The 27,194-nt window shown below is 42.7% G+C and overlaps 1 protein-coding gene across 4 annotated transcripts in view; it reads right to left on the bottom strand.

The window, feature by feature from the left end:
* Positions 1-27,194, bottom strand: part of dscama (Down syndrome cell adhesion molecule a) — a 98,957-nt gene that overhangs the window by 21,428 nt on the left and 50,335 nt on the right. For 3 of the 4 annotated variants that reach the window (XM_068721441.1, XM_068721439.1, XM_068721440.1), the window contains exons 4-11: positions 18,520-18,666; positions 17,143-17,421; positions 16,673-16,948; positions 15,409-15,705; positions 13,782-14,057; positions 10,859-11,137; positions 10,393-10,512; positions 8,278-8,457 (exon numbers count right to left, since the gene is read on the bottom strand). In XM_068721441.1, coding sequence (XP_068577542.1) covers positions 8,278-8,457; positions 10,393-10,512; positions 10,859-11,137; positions 13,782-14,057; positions 15,409-15,705; positions 16,673-16,948; positions 17,143-17,421; positions 18,520-18,666 — 1,854 coding nt within the window. Of the gene's footprint in view, positions 1-8,277; positions 8,458-10,392; positions 10,513-10,858; positions 11,138-13,781; positions 14,058-15,408; positions 15,706-16,672; positions 16,949-17,142; positions 17,422-18,519; positions 18,667-27,194 lie in introns of those variants that run through there. The other variant, XM_068721443.1, reaches the window with a different exon arrangement.

Below are 27,194 nucleotides of genomic sequence, written 5' to 3'. Positions count from 1 at the left end.
ATTAAACTGACAAAGAACCAGATGAACTTGAGGGAAAAACACAATTTGGTCTTGGAGGCGAAGCATCTTTGAGGTGAACAGTAGGATCTTAATTACTCAAAATATAAGGTTACTAAAAATAACAACCATATTTTCAGTTTTGGCAACCAAAAGCTGCCTGGTTGCCAACCTGGCAATCACTTTTAAAAGTTGGTGTTGAGTCTTGTAATGCAAAAAAAAAGAAGTTTACTTATTGTCCTTTGCTACATTAAAAGTAAACATTTTGACATGTTTTATAGCAGCTGCGTGAAAAAAACCCATACAGTATTCCCAACACTGTGAATGTACTGTAACTGAATGTACAGCTTCCCTTTAAAGTTGCGTTGAAGACTAGCCTGCTTCAGCGTGTATCTTGTATCCGAGGGCCCTAAATGGTACAGTGATGCTCTAACAACACTCTGAAGACATCACACTAAACGCACACTAACGACATACATGCCTCATTACACCCACAGCAGAGTGTATAACAACCCCATGCTCCCAGATGATCACACACACTCACACCCACGTACACACACGCACACACAAGCTTGTGCAAGCACACAAATGTGTGTGTGTGAGCTCTCGCATATACACACACCCACAAACACAAACACACAAAGCGTGACTTCAGTGATGTGATGGGAAGTGTCAGGCAAGAGGTTGCAAACATTTAAGCCTCATCTCTTATTCACTGCAGCCATTTGTGGCTTGGCTATGGAAAAGAACGCTGATTTATTTTGCATGACAAGTATGAATTTTTTGTGAGACACATTTGGAAAAGTGAGCGTGGAGGAAAAAAAAGCTCAGGCTTTATTTAAACGTTATCGTTTTAGTGCACGGCTGCTTTCATTTTTGCAGCGTGAGCGGCTCAGAGGTGGCACAGGGCGATGTTGTTGACACTCCTCGCAGAGTGGGACACAGCTAGGTGACAAAGAGCAAAGACTGAGAAGATCAAGACGGCTACGCCTGGTGTAGAGGATGTCTGTACAGCATCCAGGCTCTGGAGGGGAAAGCTAAAGTGCAATTGTGGTTGTTTTTAGAGTTTCCACTTTTGTCTTATATCACATCCCAACAAATACTGTTATTGCATATACTACGCGTTAATAGAACGGGTTATTAACATATTAACTTATTAAAACGTTTTCAAAGGAACATATCTAGAAATAGGTAGTGTGATATTTAATGTATTCTTTGCTCAAAATGATAAAAACAAATGTTCCCTATGTGTTGTTATTTAAAATTATTTCTTGTATTTGGAAAAAAATAACACCTCAAAGGGGCAAATCTGAGCATGATCAGTTGCTGATTTGAACCAACTGGTGTGGACCAATCAGCTTAGGTTTTGTGTGTGTTAAGAGGGGATTTAGGGGGTTGGCTTTTGATTTCACAGCCAATCAAAGCGGTGGGTCTTCCTAGCTGCTTGTCCCGCCCGAATAGAGCTCTTTAGTTGTGAAAGGGGCAATAGAGAAAAAAAGATCTCATTGATTGAAACATGACACAAGCATTGCAGGCAGAAAAGTGAAGAAAAAAAATCTACATTTTAGGACGTTGGTACATTGAAGGACACAAAACAAGCATATATGTATTTTTCATTTCGTCCTATGGCTAGAAAAAAGATGTGATGACTACAGATGAATACACAGCAGCAATACTGTTTTTTTTCATGTTTTTGAGGGGACAACTTGATACATTAATCAGATAAATTAGAGTTAAAAAATAAAATGTAAAAAACTAAATTGTTTGAAATTGTTGTACTGACAAAGCCAACTTTCTAAAGTCCATCCTTCATTCAACCAATGAAGAAAATGTTAATTTAATGTTGATCCGAATCATTGATCATCACCACTGTTCATTTATTTCTCTGAATCAGTTACTGACATCAGCTTACAGAAAATCAATTTGCAGATTTGTATATCATTTGATGTGCTTCTCTGACTTCTGAAGTCACATTTATTTTAATATGTGAGCCGCTCTGCAGTTAATGTGACACAAACATTGAACTAAATCTATTTTACAACGCGACATCTTGATATGAGATTAATGTATAGGAAGGCAGAGACACAAATGCAAACAACAGGAGTGTCTATGCAACATGAAGAGGGCTCAGACGTGAGGCGCATGCAGTTTGTATGTCAGAGTCTCCGTGTGTTTAAACTGTGTTTAGCTCGTGTCTACGTATATGCATGTGTGTACAAACGTCTATGTGTGTGTCTGTGTGTGTCTATGTGTGCAAGCAGCCCAGCTGAGCCAGCCCTGAGGCGCACTTTGTGGCTCTGTATGTAATTGTTGTGTTGATATATTTCTTTAATATCCAGTGGAATTATGGGAACGGGACGACGGGGAGGAGTGACGAGAGAAGGAGACAGAAAAGAAATAAAGAGGCAGAGAGGAGGTGAAGGAGGAAAGAGGGAGTCCCCTGTCTCATTAGGCATCAGCTCCCCTGACATCTAATTCAGCCTTGAACACAACACATGGGGCAAAGCGCACAGCAAACACACAGAGTTGAGCTGCCGTACAGAAAAGGGTGATTTCATCATTAATCTCATCACTGTGAGCCACTTTGAATCATCTCGCCTTCACCTAACCATTGAAATCTTTGTTTATATGTCTCGCACTGTATTATTAATAACTTGCTGTATGCATACGTCAGGAAAAATACTACTCTATAAGACATATTGACGCGCTCAAATGAAGCAGAAATAGCGAGCACTGTAATAGACTAACAGAGTGCTGTCACACACACAGGGAAAGCACTGCTCCAAACAGGATTATTTTTCGTCAGATCATTCCTGTAAAACCTGGTGCTGTATCTGTAACTTGCGTTGGCAAAGAGAAAAGAAAACATCCGCAATACAGCGTTTGGAAAACCTAAGATAATAAGCAGAGTGAGCGGTGTGTGTTTACTGCACGTCTGTGAAATGTGTCTTTCATGTGGAGGTGAGGAGAGCCCTGTTCCTCCACAGCAACCCAGAGGGCAGTGATGATACGCTTAAGCCTGCAGGGGATTGTGGGGGATAGGCTGGCTGCTGATAGGCTACTCCCGTGAGACAAAAGCACCCCTCCTCCCTCCCTTCTCCCAGGCTCCCTTTCACCTGGCCAGGTTACCATGCCAACCAGCATCGGACAGTCTCTCCTCTCCTCTCTCTACCCCGCCTCCCTCTCCTCCTACTTCTCTCCCTCTCCCTCTCTCTCTCTCTCTCTCTCTCTCTCTCTCTCTCTCTCTCTCTCTCTCTCTGTCCCTAGTCTCCATTCTTCGAAAAAAGGGCCATTTCTAGTAGCCAGGAATAGAACATGGACCTGCCATTGATTTTCACAGGAGTATGATGATGATTACACAATCACGCCCTGAATGTCGCAATGCAGGGCCAAAAAAAAAAAAGATACAAAAAGAAAATGTTTCTAGTGTCTCTAACTGGTGGTGTTAGTGATGTGGAAAACAGAAATAGTCAAATGGAGGAGTCAGGAGAATAATAATAACACGTAATGATAGCAGAACGGCTACACTACTTCAGTGTGAGGATATTCATCTGTGATCAAAGAAAGAGAGAACTGAGACCATCTCAGGTTCAATGAGATGGGATGAAAAGGGATTACGTTGTTTTTTTAGAAGCATCATTTGAGGTAGCTTGATTGTTATACACGACCAAAAGGAAAGGACTTCATCAAGCTCCATTTTGGAAGTCCACTCGGTCTACAGATGAGGTTATGGAGTGTCTGATGTTTGTAATGCACTAAACTGTATGAGTTGGGTTTTTTCTCTGGATAAAGTATGAATTTCTCTAGGAGGGCACTATTTTCTTGATCGTCCGTATCTGAATGTCAAAGTTGAACCCTACAAATGATTATTTTTCTAACATTCTTTAAGGGCTGAAAATATTTAATTAAAACAAAACAAAAAACTCTGGGGTGCCATCTTCTCTCCTGATGAGCTGGCGTCCTGACAGTATCGCCCACGTTGAGAGCACTGCAATGCAAGCCTACATTTCATCCCACACTGTGTCACTGACTGCCTGGCTGGCCAGTGTTAGCCACAGGGCACCCCAGCACGATGGGGCCACGAGGGGCCGGACGAGAGACGACGAGCTGAGACGCGTATAGCTCCCTGCCCCGGAGGCACATTGTAAGTGGGCTGGGCAGGAGACGGTATGGATGGGATGCGTGTGAAGGGGGGGGGGGCAGCAGCTATGTGGCGATAGCACAAAGATGACTGGTTCACTGGCCGCCTGCAATGTACTGAAATAATTCACTTAGCTGCACAATTGGCTTGGACGTGCAACATGAACCAATGTATGCTCGCAGACTGGGCAGGCTTCTGTGGCGAGGTGGGATGGAGGGGGGCTTGGATGCAGATGAGTAATTAGGATGAAAGAAACGGAGATCACAAGAAGAAGGGACTTCCTTATGCTTGTCTGAAGGACGTCGCGCTCCAGAGGCTGCTCGGCGACCGAAAGGCCCTTTAACCCTTCTCTTCAGTGAAGCCTCATTAGATGCTCTGCCCTCATCACCTGTGTCTGCCAACATTATGATGTCTAATAGACTTGATTGGTCTTAATTGGCCCTGATAAACATTAAGTGGCTGTTGACTGACTCTGATAGCATCCGTTGTGGATTGGTAATGAATTGACTGAAGTGCGTCTGTTTTGGCGGTGGGGCTGCTGGACTGGAAATTGCACAAAAAAATAATTTGTTTAAGCCTCTACCTGCAACCAGTGTCACGACAGGAAAAAACCCCTGATTACTTCTCCTATAAAGAAGCGCAGGAAAGATAATATAAACACGAGTGCATCTGCGCACACAGGCAGACGTGCAACTTAATCATGGTGCGGTGAGTGCAAGCAATTTCTACTGGCGGAATGATGCATGTTGTATTATGACGAAGCATTAGCCTATGCACAGATGCTCATAACAACGAAAGTGCCAAGCTAGGTCATCACAATAGCAGCAATTCATTTCCCAGGGAGTCCGCCACAATAGCCCGGCGGAGAGGGATCTATCTAAACCGCTGCATTAGCCGCGCGGCCCATTACTCTTTTGTAATGGGCCGCACTGTATCTGTGCCTTTACATTATGTCTCTTGCATCGACGCGTGTAGTGCTTTGTCTGTGTGTGCGTACGGGCTCGCCTGCTCACCTGTGACACTTATGACCTAACAGCCTCTTCTCCATGCATGCATCTATACCAGACATCTCAGAGTTCCTGATTGAATATATTGATCACCCCCCCCCCCCCCCCCCCACACACACACACACACACACACACACACACACACACACACACACACACTGTTTGTTTACTGACACATCAAGCCACACTAGGACAGCCAATAATACACAGCGAAGATCATACTATCCATCACGTGAGGACTTCAGCGTGCGTCAGTATGTGTGCCTCCCTAAATGGCTCCTAAGCCTCTTAAGTAGCTGCCGCTGCTCAAGTGGTGTAGGCTGGCCTGGATAAACAACGGAAAAACCAGCACAGAGTGTACAGAACATCACAGTGTCCAACATTACCGAGCATTACGGCCTCGGACGTACTAGTGGACCGCACAGGCTCAGCGCTGTGACTGCTAAGTACATGGAGAGGCTTTAAGGGATCCTAAGCCTGTTGTCTGCACACTCACACACACACACACACACACACACACACACACACACACACACACAGGGGAGGTAGTATGAGGTGTGGCTCCCCTGGCTCCCGGGGAGATTCGGGTTACCACAGAGAGCAAAGAGACACAAATCAGGACAGCACAACTATCACAACAGCAGCCTGACACTTCAGGAGCAGTGTGCGCAGCTTAGGGACTGCTGACACGCACAAACACAAAGCCCCTAAGACATAGAAAGACAAAGATCAATAATGCGTGCATAACAACAACAAAATAAAAAAATCTCGCAGTGTATTTGTTTTTTTAAATATCACACAGGGATCTGGTTCATGAAGAAGTCTGCCACACGAGTGAAACTAGTTCCAAAATGACAATGCAGATGCATTTGTCTCCACTGAGTGACCAAAGGTGGAGAGTTTTTCAGACTGTGCCAAATACTGTATGCCCTGATTAAGTAAACAGGTGTGGCTTGTTTTGTCAGACCAAAGGGTAATCAGATTACAATGACATAAAACAGAGGAAAGCAGTAAATCCTCACACTGAAGAATAAACAAAGAAATTAAAATGTCACCACAAGATTTTTACTTTGCTGGCTGCAGCCTGCTCTGTAAACTAAATCATGCTAATTATTCTGAGCAGGGTTTTTTTTTTTGCCATAAAGTGCCTCTCCACCTGTTCTGTGGTTCTATCAACCATGACATACTACATCTGACTGTTCGCCTGCAATAGCCTATACCAGGTGTTCTCATCAGGACCACCTTTCCAAATAAAGGAGAGAAAAACATAACATGAAGAGGAAAGGAGAAAAGAATAAACTGGGCTGTAAACATTTAAAGCTGTAATGACCAAATCAGTGGTCATTATGCCATATGCCATTATGAATCTGCATTTAATAAACTCAGGGTCATATTTCCTCACCAAATGCTTTGGAGCTTATACTGGTGCAGGGTAGTCTCCCGAATCACGTTTTCTGCGGACGCATCACTGCATCCGAGGGAACGCTAACTAGCTTTGTGATCTTTTAGAATTTTGTCAAATAAAAACGAGGTTAGCAACATGGAGTGCATAGGATTCAATATCCAATCAGCTATATTATGTTTTTAATGGAAGTGAAAGGAAGAAATACAATTTAGAAGCTTGCTAATCAGCTGGACTCCAAGGACTTAAAGAGTAAAAACCTCTTTTTCCAGTTAAAGGTAAGGATTTACAAAAACTTCAGACCAGACTATGGAGGACTAATTACCGGTATCATCCTACACTGGGAACCTTCAAAGATATTTTATTGTAAATCACACTTGATTGGCTGAAGAGGCTGTACTGAGTCTCAGTGCATGTGTTTGTCTGTGAAGGAGCATGCTAGTCAGACAGGAGGGGTCATGGAGGAGTGGTAGCCTATTTTGGCTGAGGCTGGCAGACACTGAGACACTCAGCAGGGGAGCAGAACTCTGCTCTGGCTTGATAAGAGCCACGGGGGCCTAAGTCTCATCTAGCAGCGACTGATCAAAATGAGCGCCAAGCCACAGCGGACTGGCTCGAGAAGATCACACTCGCACATGCAAATCCACAATCACGTGCACAAGCTCAGACTCAGAAATACTTGCGACACAGTCGTTCGTCACAGAAGAAGTATGTAGACTGTCAAATCTATGCTTTTAGCGTCTCTCTCTTTGGGAACATATGGCGAATTATGTATTAGACTCCCATGGTTTATTAAGTGCTCTTTCAACCTGACGAGGGCAGTATTCATGCTGACTTATCTTATGACAAAAACACTTTGAAGTAAGCAAACATTGAAATGTCTAAGAATTGCATGACTTTAAAAGCTACTCTCCAAAAGAAAGCACATGATTTCTGTTTCATGATTGTGATTGTACAGTACAATGCTCAATAATATTACCTTAAAAGTAATTTGTTGTTCCTGGTCATGATCTGTTATTGGTTAAAACTTGAAAAGAGTAAATCCATAGCTGTACTGACTGTATGTGTGAGCGTGAGTGTGCTCAAATCCTTTGATAATGTGGGTGATAAGAACATGACAGATATAACATTGCTCAGGCACAAAGGGGAGGACATAAATATACAAACTGTAAGCGTTTTTAAAAGAACTAAAGAAAAGAGGAGAGCCGTAGAGAACGAGATGTACACGGATAACCCATTCCTCCTCTAACCCTTTTTTCCCTCCATCTCTCAGCCCGCTTTTCCACATGGCAACTCCTGCCTCCATGCAGAATTCAAGGCTTAATGGAGGGGAGCTAAGTCCTTGGCCACACAGCGGATAAATGCTGTACTTTCTCCGAGAGATGCGGTGGCGCTGGCTATGTGCGTTGCTTTCGTGGGAATCATTCAGGCAGAAAGCACAGAGCGGGCACCGTGACGGCATCTTGCTGGTGGCCTGACTGTCGCGGACAGAGCCGACTCCAGTTCAACTCACTTAACCTTTGTGCTTTAGTGTTTACTTTTTACTTTAAGCATTGAGCATAAACAGCCAGAGCATGGAAAAAGAGAAAACTATTGGTGGAAAGCTGGCTTTAAGAATACACTACATACAAAGATAATCAAATGCAGACCTCACTGCCTGCAGCATTCTTAGATGCAAGTTTTAAATCTACATTCTTAGGTTTTAGGTGGTGTTTTCCCATGAGACTTACTTTTGACATTGAGATACATGGACTTGCTGACATCAGCTCCAACGTCGTTGCTGACTCTACACAGGTAGAAGCCACTGTCTTCTTCCAGCACATGCTTGATGAACAGAGAGCCGTTGACCCGCACCTCGATCCGAAAGCCTGAGTTGAGGGCGATGGGTTTGAACTGAGGGACCCCGGCGCCTGTCAGAGGGGACAGAGTGAGTGTTGATCAGGATTAGGCCAAAATACAGGAAAACATATGCCGGCTAGTTAATATTGCGCTACTTTATCTCAGACAAGTCTAAGGATTTAGAGCTAGCCCAAACACAACCACTGAAATTCATTCAAACCCTACAACAACAGTTCTGCTATAAAAATGGTGGCGGATCAGTTTTCTATGACTCTATCAGATATGCTAACACACCCAAAACAGTTAAACTAGCATGAATAAGGCTATATCATGTTGATATACCTCTGATATTCAAATGCTATTTATGAGAATTGTACTGAATTCAAAGCTTCTATTGAGGTTTTTGAATGAAGCTCGTCTGTCGTCATATTTTTCATTAGCCTGAAAAAAATATAAAAACCTTGGACAAAAATCTTAATATAAAGGATTCATAAAGTGATTAATCAGATTAAATGAGTTAGTCTTCTGGAAATAAACTTTCTATAAGGAATATAACTCGTCAGTGCGTGCCTCTCTTTGTGTGACGGCTAAACACCAACATATATGGACTGAAGCAGAATATTTCATTTAAATTTTGTAAATGATTATCTATCGTTTTTTAAATCAATTTTGTCCTTTGGACTTCATAATGCTCTGGAGTTATGGAAAAATGTAGTCTGAAACCACCCTATGCGGTCACCACTGGAATCTATTTCTACAAATAGTAAAATACTAATCAGTGTTTCCCCCATATTCATTCTGCCACTGCTAAAATTTCACGTGATCATTAATATCTTCTGCTCTTCACCAAGGGAACTTCTTTAGTATCACACTCAACATGTGTACTCACTGTACTCCGGGATAAAACCCACAGTTGCTTTGTATACCTTTAGTTGTTTATGGTTAAAGCTACTGTAGATATTCACCAGATACCAACATTTGTTAATTGCTGACAACTTTGTAAACTGTATTTTACCACTGTATATTATTACAATGTATTCATTAGTGGAGATATAGGGGTCTGTGGGTGGGATGAGGGGGTAATGTATGTCTACATTCACGCCTGTAGCTCTGTGAGGCTGTAATTAAGACACAGTGCTGCTTAGAACCAAATGCTATTGTCAGCAAGCTGCTGTTTAGCAGGTATAATGTTGATCACCATCTTCATTGAGCATTTTTAGCTTTCAAACATTTGAGGCTGGTGAGATTTCTAATAGTTTAGCAAGCATTTGGTCATAAACCAAAGCATTAAACAAATGGTGACCTGATGATGGTGCTACATGAAACGTCAGAGGATCACCAAAGTTCTTACAATTCAGCATTACTGAATGTGTGTATCAAATGTCATGTCAGTTCTTCCAACAGTGCTAGTTAAGATATTTCATTCAAAACCAAAAATGTGAGCCTGATGGTGGCGCTAGAGGGACAACCAAAAGGTTCACCAAAGTCATCAAGTTTAGCTTTAGATAAGCTTTGCCTTAACAGCAAATGAGCCTAGGTCATAAATCATAATAAGTAAGCAATTTCATAAAGATCCTTTTTGTTTTCAAGAGTCACTGTTATTGTGTCCAGCCAGGATGGGATCATGTTGGTTTACATCATCTCTCTCCCGGGGAAAGGAAAAGCTCTTGCTTCTCATCTCACAGTGCTTGTGTGGACTTGAGGTGGGTGTTATTATGCGTTCAACCTCAAGGCTGTGGACATTATATTTGCTGTGTTGGCTTTCAAAAAAAGATCATCTACCACAGAGAATAAGCTTGCCGTAGGACAAGAAAAAAAGTCTTAACATACAACTCAGCGTGATTGTTAAAAGAGAAGAGAAGTTATTCTTTTAAAAGTCTTTGAAAACACTTTCAATGAACCTGGACGGGACAGCTGTGTGTTACTACATGTAATATATGTGTGAGTGCGTAGCGAAAAGGCACATGTATATTAATGCGTATATTAATGCGGGTGTTGTGCTGTACCTTTAGAGTACTCCCACTGAATGGTAGGAACAGGATAGCCTTCAGCTGAGCAATTGAGTATCACTGCCTTCCCATAGATGCCGTCCTGGTCCTTTGGTTGCACCACAAATTTGGGAGGAACTGCAAGACGAGCAGACATTACATTACAGTTATTCATCCCAACATGCAATATATATGTCTACTGATCAATAACAGCTCACTTTGAAATAAATCTCTCGAGGTCTTTCAATAACCAATCCTCAGTCTTAAGAGTGTTTTTCATTGTATTTTCGGGGAGAAAGTTCAAGGACCAATATAAACATTACAGATAATCATTTGGATCTGATACTGACACCCACCACTATATTTTCTGTCGCCAGCATTCACTCTGTTTTGTCCCGAAAACTTTTAAGAGCAAAAGACACAAGGCTCCCTGCTTGTATCTTGTAACCAACCCGCTTCTCTTACCCGCCTTCCCCTTACTCACCTCGGACGATGAGCTGGCTCTGGTGCTCCACGGCGGCGGCCTGGTTGCGCGCGATGCAAGTGTAGTTGCCGTTGTGCATCAGCGTGAGGTTGGAGACACGCAGGGAGCTGGTAAAGTCGATGTTGTCGATGGTGACACCCAGGCTGGCAGGGATGGGCCGACCGTCCTTCTGCCAGGTGATGAAGACGGGTTGGTCGCCGGACATTACCACGCAGGGGATGAAGACTCGCTGGCCGATGGAAAACCGAGGGAACTCAAATGGGTGGATGGTAGGTGGAACTGGGGATGAGACATTCAAATTCAATTGCGTCGCAGGAGTTTGACCTCAGGCCTGTCGGTTACATTACTACAGTTTAGGTTTAACTTAACAAAAGAATTGAGTTTAGTTTTGCACTGTTTTAAAAAACGTGGCCGATGTGGTCACTGCATCTTAAGATAAGATAAGATAAGATAGACTTTATTGTCCCGAAGGAAATTTGTCTTGGAAACATACATACAGTGTCTGCTGTTAAAACAATACAACATAACATATTGCATACATACATTATATACACAGACTGCCACCCACCAGCCAACAAATACATTTCACGCTGCCCATCATACAACACAACTGTAGTGTATAGTTAAGATAAAAAAAATAAATTAAAATCTGTATTACAGGGCTTAGGCTCTGGCTAGCTTGCCATTTAGGGCTTTGATGGACAGGGGGACAAAGGAGTTCTTAAAGCGGTTGAGTCTGCACTGGGGGACTATGAAGCGTCTGCCTGAGGGAAGAATCTGGTATTCAGGGTGGAGGAGGTGGGTGGGGTCTGAAATAATCTTCTGGGCCTGTCTGATGATAGTTTCATCAAAGACAGCCTGGAGTGTGGGATGCTGCCTGTCTCCCATGATTTTCATGGCTCCTTGTGTTAGCCGGGTGATCTGGTCTTTCAGCTGTACACTTTATGGTCAATCTCTAGCCTGTCAACATCGTCAATAGCAATACCATCAAGCACCATGTCACGTTCAGCAGAGAAGTCATAATTGTCAAACCGCTTGTAAAAAACATTCAGCTCATTTGCTTTAGCCAGTTCATCTACAGCATGTAAGGATTTTTTTGTGGGTTTCATGTTGGTGGCTATTTTCATGGAGTTCCATAGTTTTTTAGAGTTCATAGCCTGAAGGTTTTTCTCTATTGCCTCCCTATGGTGTTCCCAAGCTTCTTTCAGCATCTGGTTCAACTCCTTTTGTACAGTTTTTAGTTGTAGGTGATCGTTGGTCTTAAATGCCTGTTTTTTTCTGTTAATACAGTCCTTCACCTCCTTCACCTTGTGATGTAAGGTTTGTTGTTAGAGTAGACTTTTATTGTCCTTTTTAGAATCACAGTGTCAACACAAAATTGTATGTAACTTGTGGTAACTTCTGTGGCGTTGTCCAGGTTTGGCTCTCCAGAGAAGATATCCCAGTCTGTGCATAGAAAGCAACCTTTCAGTGTTTCTATGCTGTCGTCTGTCCATGCATTGATAGTTTTAAACAGAGGTTTACTGCTCTTCAGGGCTGTCTTGTATGTGGGGATCAGGTGAATGGTATTATGGTCAGAGTTAGACAGGGGTGGTTTAGCTATCGTTGTGTATGCATGTTTTACATTACCATAGCACTTGTCTAAAGTCCGATTCTTCCTTGTATCACATTTAATATACTGTTCAAAACCTGGCAATGTAGTGTTTAAGTTGCAATGATTAAGATCTCCCATGATGAAAATCGGTGCGTTTGGGGTGCGCTGTAGTTGTTCGTGAACACATCTTCCATGATTTCTTTCTTGTATGGTATAATGCCATTGTTAAGCACTTTGTTACTTATGTCATACGTACATATAAAAAGACTATGTCTAAATATATACACGGTATGGCTAAACTAGCTAATAAAGCACTGTCATAGCAACTCATTAATCACAATTCTCTCTTTATCACCTATTAGTTCCCAATATTAAAACACCATGCTGTGATTTTGCAGGAACGTGAATTCTCACTCAAACAACATGCATGTAACATTCTCTCTCACTGTCTCTCGCTCTCTGGGGACACTGTAGCCATCGTGAGAACCAGATGCTTTGGAAAATTAATGATTTAAAATAACATTGGAATAAGCTGCACTTCAGCGCTTATTTAATTCACAACAAAATAGGCATAATAGGCTCCTGGGGATTCCCTCTCAGCAGCGCTGGAATGCTAAGCAGCCGAGAGGCAAATTAGCCGAGGCGGAATGGCGGTATAGCTTTGTCTATGCTGTGTGCTCCCCCCCTCGCACACTTGTTAGCACGTCAGAGAGAGAGGGTGGGGGTTGGGGGTGTTGCCCATCCTGACATTTCAAATCATGCAGCGTCATTGAAGACAGAAAGCCATCTGAGGTTATCATCGTCCAGGCTCAGCTCAGCACCGCTGCATATTCAGATGAGCCCCAGATAAGCTGGATGATGGAGATGGTGCTTCGCTATCAGTGATGTGAGTGTGTTTTCATGACAGATCGTGGTATACAAATATCCCTCTGCATATTTGTGTTGTCTGCGACAAGGATATGTTTAGATACTAAGGTGATGCTTTAATGTATCTTTTAAATGGGATGAGATGCATGTACGCCAGATGGAAAGACACAGGGTCAGTGTGCAGACTGATGAAGAGACTCCGTCTTAGCATCCAAGAGATTAATGATGGAGTAAACATGAACGTACTGGCATATGATTCCGTGTGTATTTACATCTCGAATAAATGGCCTAAGCTACTTACTTGACACTTCAGGTTGATAATAATCCTGATGGAGTACCCATGATTACACACAGCTATGCCACCTAAATCCTGTCCTATTTTTCTTAAAATAAAGTCCCAGCTTAATATCCAGTAATGAGTCATGAACTGTAACTGAAGACAGATCAGACTGAGGTTCATACCTTTCACAGTAACATAGACGCTCTGGTGTGTGGAGAGCTGTGGCTGCACCAGCACGTTGCATGTGTATTCGCCTTCATCCACATCCTTCTGTACGTCAAACAGCTTCAGGGTGCCGTTGTTCTCGAAGGCCCGCTGGCGGTGGTTGTATGGCAGCAAATTGGAGTCCTTGTACCACTTGATGGAGTAGTACGGGTAGCCAATGACACGGCAGTGGATGTACATGTCCCGCCCAGCGATGGCAGTGAGGTTTTTCATTGGTCTGATGCTGGCAGGCCCTTGAAGGACACATTGGAGAGACAACTCTCTTAAAATGATTTTGAGGCAGGGGGGGTGCTAAAAAAGACAGCTGTGCTGTGTTGTGTGTGTTTTCAGGACACAACAAACGTGCCGCTAACATGCCTTGATTCATTCCGACAGCAGGAAATCAAAACATTGCCTGGATTTATTTAGGAGATCCAGACCGCCTGGCTAAAAAATTCTTCATGGTAAGTCAAAGAAAAAGGAAATAATCCCCAGTGGACCCGTTCTGCTCTGCTCTGTTTTCCTTCATATCACATGTGCTTCTTGCCTTGTGAGAACCAGGGACTCGTGTACCTTTTATTTGAGCCTGTAGTGAATATTACCTTGCGCTGCCACCTCTTCGGTGCCGGCTGTGATTGCCTCTGACAAGCATTAGAGTGGAATGGTCCCTCTCTCTACTCATGAAGCTATTATCAAAACCATTACTCATTTTGCCAGTTTTCGCACACACTTGTGAAAAACCAACAGAATAACCAATGGGCTTCCATAGCTCAGTGTCTATCAGGGAAATGGACTATTAGGCTTCTCTTTAAAGCACTATAGAAGACAGTTTAACTAGGCTCTGTATTGTACTTTGAGCACAAGCATATCCTGGGTTGCTACTCTCTTTAGCACGATTAAGGAACCAACGATGTGAGAAACAGTCATTACACTTTCTCTGCAATGGCACCTGTGGAGATTTATCTTCATTGCTTGGCTGTATTCGGCATCCACGGACCCTCGCTTAAGGGGTAGAGGATCGCCCTATTTAGCCTTACAACATGCAAGAGTGAACACAATCAAATTAAACCAATCAGTGCACAGAAAGTGCCATTCCCTCTCTGCAATATAGAAATACTAATAGCCTTGAAGCAAGTACAGAAAGCTTGAGCGTCCCGGTATTACCGCTACATGACAACAAGCAACCCAGCCAACCATGTCCCTGTAGAGAGCAGATAGCACTGCAGTCATACACTGGAGCTAACACTAAATCACCCTAATGGCGTCCCAATATAAAGCTATCAGCAGGTGTTGGGTAGGATGCGGGGCATTAGAAAAGTTAATGCTGACAGCAGTGACTGATGATAAGAGGAGCCAGTGCAGGAGGCTGTAAAAGTATCTGCTGTATTCTGAGCACTTAAGATACAATATCAAGTTTCTAAATGGAAAAACTAGCAGCACATCCGATGACTAAAAATAAAAACTAATTGACAGATTTAGTCAGGCCTTCTTGCAACATCTGCACATCCCAGGCACTTTAAACATAGCCAATTCAAAACGGAATAAATCAAGACACATTGATGTGTATATGTGATGGTGTGTTGGAAGAGTTGATCTGACAAGCACCTCTTACGTTTATTCGCGCCTGGTAGGAAACTGTCCCGGCCGAGTTGTTGCAGATGCAGCGATACACCCCTCCGTCGGGCACCTGGGTCTGGCTGATGTTGAGGTGGCTGACCACGTGGCCCTCGGCGTTGGTGTAGTGGGAAATGCGGTGGCGGCTGTCCCGCACCACGGGTTCGTCGTCCAGGGTCCACATTACCCGGGGCTCCGGCGTGCCCTTCACAGTGCACGACAGCGACACAAACTCATTGATGTTGTAGACCTTCTCGCTGAATGAAGCCAGAATCTTGGGGGTGCCATCTGGACAGTGGAAGGAGACACATATGGTAATGTTACATTTATAGGACTTATTTAATAGATAGGGCTGGTACCGAATATTTCAAAGCTTCATTCATAATGTTGACATTCAACTTCTAAATAAAAATTCAAATGCTGCAGAACTGTTATTTTACATGTCTAATCATTCTGTTTAAATCCAGTATTTCTGCACAGTTTCATATAAATATCAGGCTAAACTAAGATTAATAGTTTGTACTATTTGTAAAATTAGATTCCAATGGTGGCTGAGTAAGATTGTTTCTGACTTGAGTGATCCAAACGTTTCTAATAACTCCAGAGTGTTTTAAAGTCCAAAAGTAAATTATTTCTTTCACTGCAGTCAAAAAACTGTTTGCTCTCCTGCTTGCTGCACACAATGGGAGCCAGCACATGTATTAACAGTATGGTCTAGCAGCAATCTAACAGCACCATTAATTATATTTAAATAAATTCTCTTTTCCCCCATTTTTTTAGGGTGATGACATCATAACACACGACGGCAGACATTCAAAGCTTCATCAGAAAACCTCAGTAGAAGATTAAAATATGATATTCGGTACAGCCCTAACAATGGATCCTTTTATAAATGAGAATCTATTCAGATTTTTTTTCATTGCAATACATTCATGTCCGCTGCATAAAACGCTAAATCAGAGTGTAAAGCAGATTAATAGAGCTCCTTTCTCTGGCTCCACAGCTTCATTGATTATAAATATTCTCCTTATATTGGTGTGGTCATGGGAGGCAGACACTGCAGCAACCCGGATTGTGTAACAGTATGCAAGCCTCTTTCAGAAAATCTAATAAAGCTGAGCTGTACTGCAGCACACGTTCACACGTTCATACACAAATACATGTACACGCAACAAAAAGACATTATACATATGAAGTACTGTATGATTACTGCTCCCACCCTCACATCTCCAGTAAGATCACTGTGAATTCTGACCTTCCAGTATGACTTGGACAAAGTCCTGGGCGGATATCTTGCCGTGTCTGGCGAAACACTGATAGGCTCCTCCATCGCTTTTGGCCATACCAGCCATGACCAGGTTCTCCCTGTTTTGGCCTGTCATGCGAACGCTGTTACTGGGGTAGATGAGCTCTCCGTTGCGGTACCAGGATAACTGGTACTCCTCGGAGCCAGTTACACTGCACGACAGTGAAACCTGGCTTCCCACACTGCCCTTCACCTTCCGCGGGCTCACCACAACCTTCAGGGGCTCTGTAGGTTAGGAATTTTAGTTATTTGTTTTCTGTAGTTTAAACAAGGTGTCATTATTTTGCCAGTGAACGATTAAAAATGCTACGTGTACAACCATAAAAATCTGAAGCAGCATCTTAGCTTCCTAGCTTGTCAGTGTTTTGAGGCATTATACCACTGATAATAATGACGTATCACCAGCCCATGATACTGACCTTTTACCAGCAGCCTGCCGACCACCTCAGCATTGCCGTAGCCATTCCACACCTCACACACATACGACCCTGTGTCGCTGGACTGCGCTCTCTCTATCAGCAGGCCTGTCACACTCTGTCTGAAGCGAGTGTCGGGCTCCAGCGGCCGGTTGTCCTTCAGCCAGCGGTATTTGGGTGCGGGGTGACCGGAGGCCTTGCAGGGCAACTCCACTCGATGAGACGCCATCACCTCGCGCCGCTCAAAGCTGTCCAGGATGTGTGGTGCTGAGTTGGTGGGGTCTGCATGGGGAAAATAGGGTGTAGTAGAGGTTTGAGTTATTTTTGTTGTCACTTCTGACCAATTTCCAAACCCTAGTTCTGATGCAGATCAAGTTATATGTGGAGTTGAGACTGGGATCATTGCCAGAGTGACACACTGTCCTGTTGGGCAAGTGGGTCTGAAATCTACTTGCCCAAAGTACATTTTTTCTTGCCCCTATAGAAATTGCTTTATTTATCAGTGGTTAACAAATAACAACAAAGACTAAAGTTACAGTAATTGGCATGTTAAATCTTCATTGAATTGAATTCTCTCAAACTTGTGGCAAACTGCGCAAAACATTGTTGGAGTTTTGCCTACATCCTCTCTAACACGACCCAACTAAACTCCTGTTTTTAGGTTAATTGATGTTTGTGCATCGCCACCATTTTCTTGCGAGGGCCTGATTGGTACTGTGCATGTTCAACGCTCAACAGAGATGAGAAGGAACAAGATTGGCTCACTCCATGACTACCTTCATCATCAGCTACAGAAAAAGATGAAGATTATTATGTTAACTTTTAGTCCTGATTAAAAGCTCCAAAAACACTGGATCCTAAAATTCACATAATGCAACTGAATAGCTTCTTTGTTTCGACCCTCCCTGGTCTTTCGGTAGTCTTAAACCCAATCCGAGATGACTACGATGACATCACATTTTCACAGGTTGAATAGTACCCCTCGCTGATCTTCATGTGTAAAATCTGTCCCTTTAAATGTTCGGGGTAAGGAGGGCAATCTTCTGTCCTCAAGCCGTCCCCACAAACTGTGTTGGCACAGTTCTGATGACCTTTATCACATGTCATCTCCTCTTTAATTCATGTGCTTTTCCTGTCACTCTCCATTCTATTCACTATATCTAGATTTTTTTTTCACAAGTACAGATTTATTTCCATATGGTCCTCTGTCACTTTGCACTATCTTTGAAACTCAACAGTTGAACTAAAAGCTAAATGAACCCAAAGAAAGGGGAATAAAATAAAGAACTTGATAAGCAGATAGATTTAACTACATGTCAGGACGTGAAATTGTTGCTGATGTCCAACTTCAACGTTTGCATAGATTGCTGTTCTTCTTACCTGAGACAATGAGGCGGGCACTATTGCTCTGTCGGGTCTCTCCTGTGTACCGGTGGCGTGTCATACACCTGTAGTTGTACAGCCCGTCCTCCATTTGCACATCCAGGATATACAGGGCTCCCGTGGATGTGATGAGAAACCGTGACACTGTAAACAAGTAAATAAATAAAACATATCAAGTCGCTGCACATTATCAATGTATTGTGCAATTTTAAACAGCTGCAGTATGGGTCTGAAAGTTACAATGAAACCAAAGCAACATTTTAAAATGACAGCTCCCCTGAACGCTGTCACTGCCTGTGGGCCAATTGGCACCAAATATGTCACATTTATGTGACCTGTATATTGCCTCTGGTCAATCAGTGTAGTGTTGAACATTTTGGAAAAGCTATCTGTAGCTTGCAGATTCTCTACAAGACGGATGTCTTGGAGAGCGTCTACTGCCTGCAGACGGAACCTTCTCGACAAAGTGCAGGATCCATCATTTGTTCTCACTTAATTAGTCCCCACTGACTACCCGCTCATCTTAATTGTCTGGTGCAACAACAGTTTAGTGTAGTGTGCATATTTACTTTTATATAAAAGAATTTCCACTAAAAAACATACTTCTTCCCACTGATGAAGGCAGACCACTCTGGACTGAACAGTAACTCAAACGTCACCTTGTCCTGACCAGTAATGTAACCCCTACAATCAGTAAACGGAGTCCTGAACACGCCCGCTTGTGTCTCCATGTTTTTACCAAAAGTGGCATCTGAAACCCTGCGCGTGTGACACATGAAAGGAACAAACAAAAGGATCAGTTGCCTACAGATTTCATCACAGGAGACGTTTTTACAACAAATACTATTCTACAATCACACTGTGTGTATTCATTCTTATGAACTGGAATCACTACCTTACACATTCCAAAAGGAGACGATACAGAAAAATCCAATTTTGAAGTCTCTTAACAAATATTTGCAAGTCAAGTGAGGTACGTAGCTCTGTGTGGTTGTAGTCACCAAACATCTGCTGCAGCCCATTTAGCTCAGCGCGGCTTTGAGGCTCAGTGACGGCTGTGTGTTGTGTAGCAGTGTAACACAGCTTGTTATCATGTAGCTCATCGCTCTCTCCTCTCTCTGTCTCGGGGGAAACTGTCTGTCTCTCTCTCTCTCTCTCCCTCTCTCTCTCTCTCTCTCTCTCTCTCTCTCTCTCTCTCTCTCTCTCTCTCTCTCTCTCTCTCAGTCCCCCCCTCCCTGCTCCATCAAAAAGTGCAGGGAGCCAGGGATCACAGAGCGCTTTGATAAGGCATGGCTGCGCAGGTCGGATGTGCTAATATCATGCTAATGTTATGCTAATTTCTGTGAACACATGGAGGTAGAGAGAGGTATGTTTATGAGAAGTGATGTGCGCTGTAGCCGGTGGCTGCCGGGGGTATTTTCATGTCACAGATGATGGAGAAGCCAATCTGAGACGGGGATCAAATGGGGCAGCCGTACGGCGGGGGATTCTGGTAGAGATATCATAATGCACACTTTATGGGTTGTTGAATTACTCTCATTTAGTCCCGTCATGACAGTTTAACACTGCTGGTACAGGCCCTTGCACAGAGCATGCTAGAAAGGGAATTACCACCTCACGGTGCCTCCACCAAAGCAGTCATGCTGCAGTTTACATCCATCTCTGTCACAAATGTCATCACTTTATCATTAAAACCTATTGGGCATTTGTCTGAAATTGTCAGAATTAATATGAATGTTTAAGTTATGGTGAAAAATGTGTTTTGAGAGGTCACTATGACCTTTGACCACCAAATTCGATTTATGCCAAATTTGAAGAAATGCCATCCAGGAGTTCCAGAGATATCTCGTTTAAGAGACAGGACGGATAACCCGAAAACATATTTCCTCCAGCCGGAACATAATGAAAAAAGGTGTTAGTTGCAATCTATGATCTTTGAGTTTAAGGCGTTATCTCAACAATAAACAAATCATCATTACTGCAAACACGATCAAAATTATATTTGGTGACTATTCGCCTCTACAATTATGATTTGAATATTACAAGAAATCTGTTGTGCACATCGATGCAAAACCTTCTATAGTTGTGGTAGGATTTGCACAAAAAAAGAAAAAACAATCTTTGAGCTTTGAGCTACAAACAGCGGATGAAGCGAACGACAGAAACCGACTTCCAACATGTTTACAGATCCCAGTAATGGTGCAATACGAAAGGATGAATGAGAGCGCGGGGAGAAAACAGAGAAGGAGAGGGAGGAATACACAGAGGAGGATGGTGAGGATGCTATTGTGAGCAAGTGATGACCTAGTTAGAAAAGAGAGACCATGGATTTGATATCCTGGAGGTTTTTTTTCAGCTTGAGGTCGAGGTACTTGAGTGTGTGACCTACCACCGTATAACCACAGACAAGCAAGAATATTACCACATTTTTTATTTTGTTGGTTGCATATGCAGTTCATTTTGAGGGGAGGAAGAAATTCAGAGAAAGCAGATATCAAAGAGAAAAGGAAAGTGGCCTGTCTTTTTCCTTTCCCCCCCATCTTCTTCCCCCTTCTTCTCCCTCTGAAAGTTGTCTGGCATCAGACGTTGACAAGGCAGGCTTATGAATGAGAGCAGCTTTCATTAGAACAGACTTGCTGTCACTGTGACAAAAGACCAGGGCTGGGAGAGGGGAGTCCGCCTGTGTTTTAAATGCATGTTAAAACAGACACACAAGCCCACATGTGTTTACATGCATACCGTATGTGTGTTTGTCTCTTGTCTACCGAGCAAATCAAACTGGATCTGGTCAGAGGATGACAGGTAGGCATATGTTTGATATTAAAATTGAAATTTTCACTATTATAACTGTGCAATATGCTTTCAAGGAATAGTAGACAATAGGTTTTATTTGCTTTCTTTTAAAGAATAAAATGAGTAGTATTTATACTTTTAGAGTTGGGACCTAGCCTGGCTCAGTCCAAAGGTAAAATAATCCTCCCACAAGCACCTCAAACCACAAATTGTTGTTTTTACACTTTGTTTTTTGGGATGTAATTTATTAATTTGTGAGCTTTAGAGGTGGATTATTTACTTTTGGCGAGGCTAGCTGTTTCCTCTGATTTCTAGTCTTTATGCTAAGCTAATCTATCTGTCTCCTGGTGTCAGCTTCATATTTAGTATTAAAACATGAGAGAGGTATCAATCTTACCGTCTAACTCAGCAAGAAAGAAAACGTGCATGTGTTGAACAACAGTCTGTTTATTCAGAGTAACTACTCGGCTCCTTAGAATAGAGTTTGACACCTTACACTTTAGCTATGCCCAAGTAAAGTAGCGTCTTGGTACTGTTTTTCATTCTTCCTTCACTGTGAAAATACAGTACATCATCCAAAGCCACATCCTGTTCTCAAGAAATCTTGTACATCTTCTGGGTGCTGTCTGCTGTCCACTATAGCGGTGGACAAATCTAGAAATTTAACAGAGACTCTTGTGTTTAGAATGCTAAAATTCGGAAATGTTAAACGACCCCGTTTCAAAAACGGTTAGTAGATTTTGCACCTTACAGTTTGAAATCACTGCTGTGCATCTTCTCAGCAGGAGGTGCATTGACATGTGAGTGAAACATGTTTCTGTATTAAGACCATTGCAATGAGAACAGAAGGTGGTGGTGGTTAGTGTTAATTTATAACTCTTGTAATTGATTATAGTCTTCATTCTGGATGAGATTTCTTTCTTCCCAGAGCCAGCTCTTGCTCCCTCCCAAACAAACACAATTGATTGCTTTACACAGAGGTACAGGCCTACAGAGCTGTATTGTATTTGCATGTCCTTGTACAGTAAGCTGAGGGCATTTTCTGCATATGATCGGACCACTGCAGCTATCTCGAATCCCACTGGCTTGTGTATCTGTATATTAAAGTCTTTGTGTGAGCGAACATGTGTGTCTCTATGCGTGCATGCGACTGAGTGTGTTTATGCAGCACGCTGCTGCATGGAGGAATGATCAATAATAACGATCGAAGGCTTTTCCCTGCTCCTCTCTGCTCCACCTACTGCATACTAACACCGCCTGAGACACAGCCTCCGCTGTTCTTGTGATGCGTTGGTGGGTATGTGTGTTAACATGCTAGACACACGAGCAGACGTTTGTGTCCACACCTGGATGCAGTAAGCCCCTTTCCCACAGGACAAAAAGCCCACTAACACATCTGCTTTTTGTCTTCAGTAGGAAAGGTGACAATCGGCATTCATTCCCACGACAAATGACTCTGCAGTAGTTACAGCTATTTATCGGCTGTAGATCCCATCGCCAGTGATGCAGACATGACACCCGAGTGGACGCGCTCATTTTCGTCCCTTTTCCGGTGTGCTACTATGTGACACGTTTTGAAATGAATATAATGAATAAAATCAACAGGGATTTGGACAATTATTATACTCCATTAACGTAGAAAGCCTACATTTGATATGCTCTCCTTAAAGCCACCAGACTCCAGTCAGAACACGGTCATGTCACCCATCGAACATGCTTCATTCAAACCGTGTGTGTTGAGGAATTTTATATATATATTTAAATGTCGATTGACTGAATCAAAAATCCTAAAGGCCTTAACTGAGCCAACACAAAGTAATACAAGGTATTGTCTCTATGTTTTTTAACCACAAGTAACCTTTGAACACAATGATTCTACCTGTGTCTTGGTGTCCTCATATTGTATTGTATTTATTTGTTTGTTTTTTCTTTCTTTTTTATATGGACTGATGTGTCTGAAATAAAGTTGAATATAAACCGGACAGAAACAAAACCAAACTTATCAAAACCGTCTTTGTCTGTTTGTCTTTCCACTGTTCAAACAATCACCAGCTCTGGGTTGAGAGTTTGAAAGAGAGACTGAATCAGTAACAGATATAAAAAAGAAATAACTGCCGTAACATGTTCATTGTTTACTAACCCTGCGTCAGTGACTTCAAATGAGACACAGTAGAAAAACCCCCAGAAAGACCAGGGCAACAGATCAGCATACTCGCAATGGGAAAGGAGTCTGTCGCCTATTTAGAGCGAGTGTTTAAAAACACGGCACACGCAAGCAAATTTTGGTGGGATAAAGGTATTAGTGTATATTTCTGAAACTATGGCTTCACTTCATCCCAGGTGGCCTCGCTGGACTGTGGGTCGTCTCCTCTTCCCTTCCTCGGGCCCGCCCAGCTGCTTTGGCATCGACTGTGCCACAAACACAAGTCCCTTTCTGTGGCTCCACCGCACTCAATAGCTACAATTAATCCCCACATAAACCAAGCTGAGCCTGCTAGTGGTCTCTTTGTATATTCAAATGGAGATCGGCTCAGAAGTTTTTTTTACAGAAACCTCTGAGACATAATAGAAACACAGAGAAAAGGCAGAATCATTTCCGTATTACAATACTATTGTAATAAGAGTTTGCACTGGTGTGGACACGCAGGTTATCCTGTGACAAGGACTTAAGAGAGAAGGATTCCCGATAAGACACGCGGTGACATTGAGCACTTTGACCATTTGCCCCAAAACGGGCTGAGAAAGTTAACTCGGTTTGCCTGAGTTATTTCAATATTCTTATAATTGAGACATGAGTGGCGGAAAGATGAGATGGGAGGAGGGAGAGATGAGAGAGAAAGCAGGCAGCAGAGAGAGAGAGAGAGAGAGAGAGAGAGAGAGAGAGAGAGAGAGAAAAAATAAAGGATCAAGAGGGAAAGAGCACCTCTGGGATACAACCACTCTCTGTCATCTGAAATGACTTACAAATTAGTTTACAGCTATGCGCTCCCAGTGAAGGCAAAAAAAAAAAGGACAACTTTCATATGCTAATTCAGATCATGGCTAGGCAGAGTAATTATCAAAAAAAAACCTGTCAGCCCTGTCTGTCTGACAGATCTCAACAGGAACCCGTTAGCGCTGTCTGTTTATTACACCGTGTTGCTGTCTTCTTCAAAGCAAATATACGATGACTAACGAGAACGTACTCAAACCAAACGTCTCTCTGCGTGCTGCACAATCCTCTAAGGATAAAATTCAAACAGTATGCTGTTAAAAACACGTAAACTATGGGACACATAGTACAGATGAGACACCTTGAACACCTCAACCTGAGGAGCTCTGAGTTGACCGACCTATCAACGCCGGCGATCTGGACGCCACTTACAGGAAACCCACGGAGTCAGCTAAACAATGCTGATAAAAAAAAAAAGAATAAAAAATGTGCTTTCTCATCACAGTGCTGGCAGCGTCCCCGCTGTGCGACTGTCTTGGAGTGCGGTAGTGAGTGGAGAGCGGTCCCCTGGAGACAGCCGGGGTCTACGGTGTCACCCTAACCTTGGTGCAGTCAAAGGCAAACATCTTGACAAAAAATAAATAAATAAAGATAATGCATGCTGCTCATACAAAGAAACACCTATCTGCATCTGGAAGACTTTTTTTACTTGAGGTGATACAGCATCTCCTTACCAGCTTAACAGAGAGAGAGGAGCATCTGCATTTTTAACATCTATTAATATGATCACAAAGGGGAACAAATATATGACAACAACAAACTGATGATGACTGTTTTTGTTTCGTAACAGTTACAAATGTACCACATGAAGTCTTGAAATGCGCCGTCAAATTGAATTCACCGACAGTGAGTAATAATACGTGTATGATGAGCCCGGGAGAAACCCGTGTTGTAATTAGGCCCGCTCACAGTTATTGGCAGAGTGACTCCGGTCGGATCGGGCGAGGATAAGCATCTCCGTGGAGATGGGGGATCCCACCAATTTAGAGCCCCTCTAATAAAAACCATTTGTCATTCTTACAGGAGGCACGCTGACAGCTGCTGAGGGTTGGCATGGCAACACACGGGCCACCATTCGCTTACCAAGCAATATTCCCAGTACTGTAACTGGTGGAGAGGTAGAAAAACACACACATATACTGTCCAGTCAAATGTTTCAATGCATACACATGCATTAAATATGTATAAAGACATTTTGGATTATTATATTATTATAATTTTGATCCTCATAACTGTATGTCTCACCTTAAAAATGCTACTTTGTTTGCAAAAATGCGTTCTGTAGGAATTCTATCAATTATCCTACTTATTCTTCATATATATTTGCAAATTACTTCCATAATATTGTCATTCAGATTATTATTTTTTTTACACTCATCTATTGCATCTGTTCTCTCTGTTATTCCTGATTGCTCTTGTTTTTTCCTGGAGTTTTTGCCATAAATCTCGCTCTCCCTTCCAAAAGAACCAGTCTGCAGTACATTCACAGTACACCCCTACAAGTACGCACATTCAGGAACACAGAAACACACACAAACCAAGCGCCTGCCCTAATTTCTCATCACACCTGGACTACAAACTGGAAGCAGCCTATCTGGGGTCCGGACCCTATCTGCTCGCTACGGAGTTGAGTCAGAGAAGAAGGCTGAGAATTTGTTCTAATCAGCGGCAGCACCCCTCTGCTCATTAACTAGACACACACTAGCCTGAGGCTAACGGCCTCATATGTCAACCACAGATAAAGATGTCATCTTCTGCTTGACTGAATAAACCGCTATTAAAACTAGATGCAAATGGACGCTGAACGATATTCAAATCGGGAGGCAACGGGGAAGCTTAAACCCTGAGGCGCTTGGCCTCGACGTTGCCCCACATTCCTCTGTCGTGTTAAAAGGAAGAGAGATTTTAGATACTGTCGGTCTCCAGAGTGATGTTGTACGAGACGTCCCAGATCACTGCGAAACGATACCAGAAGGAGATGAACAACAATTCAGTAATGATTCATGGTAGATGTTTTCTTTATACAATTGTAGAATAGACCATCAGTACATGTTTTCTGTATTAGACCATTTTACACAAACTGCTTCCTCATCTGTGCTCTTTACTTGCGCCAAAAGCTGCAACCTCCAAACAACAAATTACGTGCGTCATTCCTCGGTGAAAGTGCTTTGAAAGATTTTTGGACCCTCATCTTGGAGTGAGCTACAGAGACATTTTAAACTGGATTATATTATAGAGATACATGTTTTTTAAACAGGAGTAAGGATCATTTAAGAACTGAATGAAACATTCTCCCGCTTGGTCAGTGGTCCTAAGCTTCAAACGATGACGCTCTAGGTCCCCCTCAGTTTTGGACGTGTCAGGGACGACGTGTCAGTTTGCACTCGTGATACGCATAGTGTCTTTTCAAAATGCACTTCCGTCTTCACAGAAATCAGGTTTAGGCAACAAAACCACTCAGGTTTAGGAAAAGAGCGCATTTGGCATTAACTTGACTGACCAATAACTGACGTGACAAAATGTTAACATTTAGTTTTGCACCAAAGTCCTGTGTTTGTTTTATAGTTCTGGATGACAACTGTTCATCTGTTTAAGGTTTAACATTTAAAGGGCACAATCTTAAAACAGTATCAGAGGCCTTTTCAGGTCAGGTTTTGCTTGAGACTAGATTTTGGACATACCAGGGTTACCTGCAATAAGAGAGCCACAGTAGACGGTTCTTAAAACAAGTTTCAAAATCGGTGCAGCAGAACCAGAGATATCATCCTTTTTATTCCATGCTTGGTGGCTGACAGACCGGGTGTGTTATGCTAGTCGCTGCTAATCAGCAGCTAGCTTCAAGCAGAGATAAGGAGCTACTGGTAAGCTCACCGCTCCACACTCCTAC

The sequence above is a fragment of the Cebidichthys violaceus genome, unplaced genomic scaffold (genome assembly GCF_023349555.1).
Source record: "Cebidichthys violaceus isolate CVI_PGR_0920_01 unplaced genomic scaffold, fCebVio1.0.p SCAF_27, whole genome shotgun sequence".
Lineage (NCBI taxonomy): Eukaryota > Metazoa > Chordata > Actinopteri > Perciformes > Stichaeidae > Cebidichthys > Cebidichthys violaceus.
Note: the sequence above shows the minus strand (reverse complement) of the source record. Positions and strands in the feature narration are given on the sequence as shown.